We start from the raw sequence: 7622 nt of genomic DNA, 5'->3' as shown, positions 1-7622 counted from the left end.
AAAAAAAAAAAAAAAAAAAAAAAACATAAAACCTGCAGGCAGAGCAGAAGCACCGTGGTCTTGGTCTTGGCCATGGCTGTTGGCCAGCGACCTCTTTCCCTGCCAGTCCTAAGACAACGTGACTGCCCTACTCTGCTGCTATCTGCCCCTCAGTGGCTCCCCATTATTTTTGTGTGAAAGACCAAACTCCTGGCCTGGCATCACAGGGCACTGTTCTCCGCTCTGCTGACCTCACCACCATCTCTCACCTTCCCCTCCTTTCTTCCTGTTTTCACACTCTAGCCCCAGGAAACCCACAGCTTCCCGAATGTTCCTTGTTCTTTCAATCCTCTAAGCCTTTGTACCTGCTGTTTCTGCTGCTTGGACTGCTCTTTGCCATTGCTCACCAAACACCTACTCAGAACGGAGCCTGAACCCCATCACTCCCCATCCTGAATTCTTCCCATACCGCCCCGCCCTGGTCACCTGGAATGTAGTTCAGAGTTCTCCTCCCCCAAGCCCTGTTCCTCCCAGGCCAGAGCCCTAGCGTTCTGCATATGGGCTTGCACTGGGATCAGGGCACTAGGGTTCTGTTCCTGTCTTTTGTGTGACCAGGCCTTGCCCCTCCTTGGGCCTCAGTTTTTCCACCTTCGCAACAAGCTCCATCGGGCTCAGTCCCCTTATATAAATTCCTGTCCCACGGAAGGATGGGTCGGGGAGGCCATAGTTGCTGTCCCAACCCTGATCGACACACGCCCTTCCCCTAGATCATAGCCTTTGACGAGCTGCGGACTGACTTCAAGAACCCGATCGACCAGGGGAACCCAGCGCGGGCAGTAAGTGATACATGTGCTGTGCCGAGGTGTGTCCGTCCGTCTGTCTTTACACCTGCGGAGGGCGGGGCAGGGGTACAGGATGGCGGGGCGGGTGGGCGGCGGCTGTGCCCCTTCCTCTCTGCCCCCGCCCCCAGCAAACACCTGGCGCGGGCTTAGGGCCCCAGTTCCTCCTGGCAGGGCGGCTGATGCCAGGCTCAGGGCCGTTGTCGTGGAGACGCGGGTGAAGGCCCCTCCATGGTGACGGTCGCCATGGGGACGGCGCGGCTGCTTCCCTGCCTCGGAGGCTCCTCCAGCGCCCCCTGGCGGCCAAGTGCAGGGCGGAGTGGGGCCCGCCCCGGCGCCGGCTCCTGAGCCATCCCCATCGCGGCCTTTTCCTTCTCCACAGCGCGAGCGTTTAAAAAACATCGAACGCATCTGCTGCCTCCTTCGGAAGGTCAGTGTCAGAGCTGGGGGTAGAAATGCCCCACTTCGTGGCCCAGAGCTATGCCTCTCTCCTCTCCGGGCCTGTTTGATCAGCCACTTGGAGAGAGTGGGAGGCTTCCGGCCTTTTTAGTCCCCCAAGGTCATGGTGGGCAGGCACTTCCCAAATCCCAGTGCCCTTCTGTGCCCTTGAAGCTTGGGTTCGTACTGGCACCAGGCCGCTAACCTCTCACCCTCATTCCCCCAGCTGGTGGTCCCAGAATACTCCATCCACGGCCTCTTCTGTCTAATGTTTCTGTGTGCAGCAGAGTGGGTGACCCTGGGCCTCAACATCCCCCTCCTCTTCTACCATCTCTGGAGGTGAGGGCAGCAGCTCCTTGGGAGGCTGTCTGACAAGGAGCAGGGGTGGGCAAGGTGGGAGCCCTGGCAGTGGGCACTCAGGCCCCTCCCTGCCCAGGTACTTCCACCGTCCTGCGGATGGCTCTGAGGTCATGTACGATGCGGTCTCCATCATGAATGCTGACATCCTCAACTACTGCCAGAAGGAGTCCTGGTGCAAACTCGCCTTCTACCTGCTCTCCTTCTTCTATTACCTGTACAGGTGAGGCCTTGCCCATTGCAGTCAGAACTCAGGGAAGGGACATTATAGGTGTCATGTTTCTAATCCCAGCTTCCTGCTCTTTACCCTTGAGACTGAGGACAACCCCGACTGTGACTGGGTGGGCAGCTGGGTGGCTGGACTTGCTCAGGGCTTGGCTCACGGTGTGGTCTTCCCGCAGTATGGTTTATACGTTGGTGAGTTTCTAAAGGGGAAGCCGGCCAGGGAGTGAGCCCAGAACGGACCGGACGCCTGTGCACCCCAGCCCTGCCCCTTGGCCACAAAGGCCTCAGCCCTGGGGAGGGAGGGGGCACTGGTGCCCCCAGCCTCTCCAACCCCCAAACTGCTGCTGCGGGAACCCCCCCGCCTTCAGAGCCCTCCCCCTTGGACCAGGGCTGAGAAGAGCTCTAAATAGGGGCAGGGGCTCTCCTGCCAGCCCGCGGGCATGGCAGTCAGTCCTGGAAGGGTAGGACCTCCAGCCTTGTCCATTTCAGGGGAAACTTTGTCCCTGCCACGGGCCAGAGCTTGACCCTGGAAATTCGCGGCCTCCCCCTTCCGTCCTCACCCTGAGGTCCCCCTGGCAGGGGGATACCCACACCAGAATGAGCAGGCTCAGCAAGGGGCAGCCCCACCCCTAGTCTGCCCTCTTCCCTTCCCCAGGCTCTTTCTCCAGCCCCTGTCTCCACTCACCCCAACTGTCTCTTGGACCTATTTTCTATGTTGCCTGGAGGAGTCCGGCACCCCCTCCCCGGCCATTTGTGACAAAATATGAATAAACTACTGCAAACATGTGGGCCCAGTTCTACTCCTAAAAAACTTGGAAGAGATGGGGGCAGGGGACTAGATAGGCACAGCTAGTTTCACCCTGCCAGCCCTTCCCTGACAGATCAGAGGCAGCTACCCACTCCCATCCTCACTTTCCTGGCTATGCCTGCTGAAGCCCTTCCATCTACCTTCCAAGGCAGTGTCAAACCAGGACTCCAGCCCTGTATCCACCTCTTCTGAGATAGCCCCAAGACTGGTCCCCTGAGCAATGCAAAGGCTCAGAGGTATCTATCTATGCCTGCCTCGCAGGCCCCAGGAACAAGGTCAAACAAAGTCAAGGAAATCAAATCTTCAATGTATGGAAAAATCAGTGCTTTCTGGGGCCAGGGGTCACCGGACTAGGTGGAAGGTCAGCCAGTATATAATGAGAGGCTGAAAGGCTGCAGCTCCCAGAGTCAAGTAGAGCTGGAGACGCTGCCGGGACACCGAGCCCCCCATGCTGTCAGGACCCAAGGCTGCTGTCCGCAAAGAGCGCACCTGGAAGAAAGGAGAGCTGAGGCCAGGCCTGGAGAGAGAGGTCTGTCCCCGGCTCTGACCCCAAGCAGAGAGATAGGGGCAGGCCCAGACTCACAATGAAGTACATGAGTGCAGAAGAAGTCCAGGCCAGCACCACATAGTAGCCACTACTGCCAAGCAGCAGCCCCGTGAGTACACTAAGGATCATTCTGCAGGAGGGGGAGGGAGGAAGAAGGCTGGTGAGCCCTTAGGGGTCCAGGCCTCAGAGCACTCCTGCCCAACAGACCCTCTGGGTCCCAGGTAGGTTCCATTCCCAATCAGTCCCCACAGGGGCCCAGACCCAAAAGGATCTGGAAGGCCTGGGGCTCAGTCCCTAGATCTGGATCTGAGGTCCCTATCTCGCTCCCACATTCCCAGGGTAGCTGTCAACACATCCCATCCCTAACTCCCTAACCTCCCACATGGTACCCAGGGCCTGAGAAGACTGCTGGTTCCTCTAATAGACCAGGGCTGCGGGCTCCAGAGCACTGAGACATGTCCAGGGTCATAGTTCCAGGGGGGTCACAGCATGAGGCTATAGCTATGCAGGCCCCTCCCCAGGCCACCTCTCCCAGCCCACAGGTGCTCACCCCACATATTTGTAGCCGCTGTAGGCCAGCAGGTGGAAGGTGCTCAGGTCACTGCGCACGGTGGCCAGGTAGAGGCCCAGGAGCAGGGCCAGCACCTCCATCACCACCCACACCAGTGCTGTGCTAGCGCACAGGCCCAACACCTCCGGGGAGAACCTGTTCTGGGCAGGGGCAAGTCAGCCAGCCTGTGGCAGGGATGAGGGGAGAAGCTGGGAGCAGCAGGGGGTGGGGGTCTAGCAGAGATGCCCTAAAGAGGTATGAAGAAGAGTCTGGGAAGGGATCAGGGAAGGGGGTGGGAAGGATGGAAGTTAGGAGGTTGCCACCAACCTTTTCTGAATGCCCAGTGCCATTCCAGCCAGCAACACATAGGTGATGAAGGCCATTGCTGCCAAGAGCCAGAGGGATGCCATCAGCCTGGCTTCCTCAGCCAGTCTTCTAGGCATCCAAGACCACAAACACCCCCACCTTCTCCCCATACTTCCTTCCCTGCATATCTCAACACAGTCTGACCTCTACTTTCAGCTTCCTAATGCTCTGCCTGGGGTGCTATTCTCTGATCACTCCTCACCCATGTGTAAATGCCACCTGACCATCTCCAGGACCACAAGCCATCTCCTTCCCTACCCCTACGCTAGGAAGCTCACCAATGTTTTCTGCTCTGTCTTATAAACTGCATTATAGGCCAAGGCCATTGATCATCCTACTCAGGGACTGAACTGATTTCTGGTAAGACTACAGGACCAGAATGTGGGTTCACTGGACAAGCCAAGCTGTGCCTAGTGTCCAGGCCATGGAGATGACCTCACCTTCACCAGCAACTGTTAAGTCTGGCCATTAGCACTGGCTACAGCTTTGGCTGCCTTGACAATTTAGAGAGCTCTAACTCTAATTTTGAGCTGTTTTCACAAGAGCCGAGGGCCAGTGGAAGCCTGGCTTTATCAGCAGTTTTAACTTATCCTGTCCTCTTCCCACTATGAAGCACTAGAACCAATGTAATCACCAGAAGGCACAGTGTTGAAGTTAGGAAACCAGCTCTGTACCTGTAAGCTGTGTGGCCTCAAAGATACTCAAGTCCCTCTGAACCTTGGCTTTACCAGGTAAAATGGGGATACTAATATCAGTCATACTGAGTGGCTATAAGAGACATGTGAGATGAAGGATGGAAGAACCTTTGTCCTGCCCAGGAGAGCTGGACTAGCTGCCCTCATTGGAAGCTCCTCAGAGGGTTGGCCCCGTGACACACTCATCACCCCCCTTCTGAGTATTTACTGTGGGCCTAGCCCTGCACAGTAAACAGGGCAGAGAAGAGTAAGCTGCAGAGTGAGCCAGCCACCACACATGTAGGAGGCCTGAAAAATGCCATGTGCACAGGCAGTGTAGGAACCCAGACAGGAGCCCACACTTGCACAGGGGCATCAGGAAAGGCTTCCTGGAGGAGGAGATGATGGAGGAGGCCTGGAAGGATAAGTAATAACAATAACAGTGACTATTTACTACATGCTTCCCATGTGCCAGGTGCCTTGCTGAGCATACATCACCTCACTAAATCTCTACAACAATCCTTTGAGGTAGGAACTGTTACTATTCATGTTTTACTAAAGAGCATGAGTAACCAGCCTAAAGTCCCACAGCTTGAAGTTGCAGGGTTGTGAGGAGGAATATGGTCCAAGTCAGGAGGCAGGAAGATCTCAAAAGGGTGTCCTGGAGACAACAAAGGCACATTCGGGAAGATCTTTACTGGTCACCTCATGCTACCTACCTGGTGTCTAGCAACTGCCACACACAAAAAAACACCAAAACCAGATGCTGAATCAATAGTTGAGTCTCTCTCTTCCCATCATCCCTCAGGCACAAGTTCCCCCACATCCTCCAGCCCAAGTCAGAAACTCACTGGGGATATACAGGTCAGGGGCGTTGAGGTCTTGCCGAGGAGGCAGAGGCACATCACGGCTGTACTGTACTTCCCAGTTCTGGCAGTAGCAACAGCAGCCAGGTCAGAATATGAAAAAACAGGAGAGAAGGGGTTTGAAGTCTGAAAGGCAGACCCGAGCCTCTGAGGGAGGATCCCCTTGCTCACTAGATAGGAAGCTCACCTGGTGTGTGTAGGGAAAGACCAGGAGCCCTAGCTTCTTGGCCACATAGGCTGTGTCCACAGCAAAAAAATACTTGAGTTTGTTCACAGACACAAAACGATGTAGCTGGGAGGGGAGAGAGAGGGCTGTGGGCAAGCTGAACCAAGAGCCTCAGGGTGCTCTTCTGTGTGCTCCTTCCCTGAGGAATTGGCAAAATCCCATAATGCCCCCGCCTAAGCCAGGAATTCTGCCACCCTTCCCCGGGGCAAGCCACACCTCCTTGTGCACCATGTCCTTCCCATGGGATGCGATGGAGCTGCCATAGGCCATAGCCACATTGGCCATTGGGTCCCCAAGCAAGTGGTTGACATTGAAGGCAACGTCTCCTCCTGAAGCAGGGTATGCCCCGGGCTGGCTGGAATAACCACCACTTGTGTCATCGAAGAGGGGAGGAGGGTCTGGAGCTGCCCGAGCCCTGTGCTTGGAGCCTGCGGGTTTGGAGGTTACCAGAGTAGGTGACAGAAATACCAAGCATGAGCCCAAACCACTGCCCTTGCCCTAGTAGGGCAGCCTTGTATGGGTCCTGGGGACACCAAGCCATCAGTGAGGGAATCTGGCTGGCTAAAGGGTAGCTAATTTAGGAAGAACTGTGAGGAGGGATCTTGGGGAGAAATCCTTTGCTAAGCGCAAGCAAAGGAAAAGCTGAGGCAGCACCTGCCCACTTGGGGTTTCTGAGGTCCTTTCAAGGGAAGTGATCTTTGAACTCAACTGTGGAAAGGGAGTACAAGTTTGCCAAGAGGCGAAGATAATGGGCAGTACACCCTTGCATGACCAAAGGTGAGAAAAGCTACAGCTGGCTACCTGGAGGCCCTGCACAGTGATCAGGGACTCTACCCGACTGACGGCAGAAAAAGGAAGGTCTGGAGGCGGACCCCGAATGTGCCCGACTCGGGTGTGTACTCTCACCACCCGATCTTCAGACTGGGCAGAAAGCGCGAAATTAGGGACACGTTGCAAAATCTCATGGGGCAGGAACCCGAGCGCCATCCGGCCCCTGGCAGCGGTCACTACTTCAGTGCCACTCTCCCTCAAGGTGAGCTGGCCGCGCCGCCGACTCTCCCCCAGAGGGCCCAGCCGCGCTCCTCCCGCCCCACAGCGCACGCACCGTGGGCTCCGTAGCCTGAGTGATAAGCCATGGCCGCGAGACTTGCTCTCCCCGAGGGCCCGCTGCGCCGCCCGGTGGATATAAAAACTAATTAAAGCAGCTGTTTCGCTCTCTGGGCCCGGGCTGAAGTTACTCGGCAGCCCGACACGTCCCCCTGCCGGTAGCTTGCAGCGGCCATGTCCATAGCGTCATCCTCCGCCGTCTGTCATTGGCTCTTCGGGAGCGCAGGTTCGCCCCTCCCCTCTCCTAATTGGTTACTGATGCTCTCTCGCCAAAGCGGATTCGGCAGCAGTCAACATCCGGGCGACAGATAGGCGGGGCGATCCGAGGCGTTCTGGGATTGGATAAGGCGCCTGCTAGTTCGCTGGGGGAGCAGCCAATAGATGGGGTAAAGCAGGAAGGTGGTGAGAATTATTTCCACGCCTGCGCAGTGGGGCACTTGACGCGCCCTGCCACGACTACACCCGTAGACAAGAGAGGGGACCCACCGCGGAGTAGGATGTGTTCCAGCCGGAAAGGGGGCGGTAGGCCCCTGCCTTTCGGGCCCCTGCCGCTCCTTCGCTATGCTCGCTTTCCTCTCCTGTTCTCCACACTTCACCTGGCAGCCCAGGAGCTCTTGGTGGGAGGCTGGGCGGGGGGGGG

The 7622-nt window shown here is 56.9% G+C and overlaps 2 protein-coding genes across 3 annotated transcripts in view; one reads left to right on the top strand and one right to left on the bottom strand.

Moving 5' to 3' along the window:
• Positions 1-2628, top strand: part of CNIH2 (cornichon family AMPA receptor auxiliary protein 2) — a 5968-nt gene extending 3340 nt beyond the window's left edge. Inside the window, exons 2-6 of one of the 2 annotated variants that reach the window (XM_003798359.1) lie at positions 747-815; positions 1201-1248; positions 1483-1595; positions 1693-1836; positions 2015-2628. In XM_003798359.1, the coding sequence (XP_003798407.1) occupies positions 747-815; positions 1201-1248; positions 1483-1595; positions 1693-1836; positions 2015-2042 (402 nt within the window). In that variant the 3' untranslated portion in view covers positions 2043-2628. The remainder of the gene's footprint in view (positions 1-746; positions 816-1200; positions 1249-1482; positions 1596-1692; positions 1837-2014) is intronic. The other variant, XM_023518299.1, reaches the window with a different exon arrangement.
• Positions 2629-2932: 304 nt separating this feature from the next.
• Positions 2933-7198, bottom strand: YIF1A (Yip1 interacting factor homolog A, membrane trafficking protein). Its single transcript, XM_003798357.2, has 8 exons — positions 6981-7198; positions 6092-6303; positions 5837-5941; positions 5635-5713; positions 4071-4128; positions 3744-3899; positions 3230-3323; positions 2933-3135 (listed from the first exon to the last, which is right to left on the bottom strand). Exons 1-8 carry the CDS (start codon positions 7009-7011, stop codon positions 2989-2991), a joined length of 882 nt encoding a protein of 293 aa, XP_003798405.1. The 5' UTR covers positions 7012-7198; the 3' UTR covers positions 2933-2988.
• Positions 7199-7622: the final 424 nt, after the last annotated feature.

The sequence above is a fragment of the Otolemur garnettii genome, unplaced genomic scaffold (assembly GCF_000181295.1).
Source record: "Otolemur garnettii isolate 467f Iridium unplaced genomic scaffold, OtoGar3 scaffold00134, whole genome shotgun sequence".
Lineage (NCBI taxonomy): Eukaryota > Metazoa > Chordata > Mammalia > Primates > Galagidae > Otolemur > Otolemur garnettii.
Note: the sequence above shows the minus strand (reverse complement) of the source record. Positions and strands in the feature narration are given on the sequence as shown.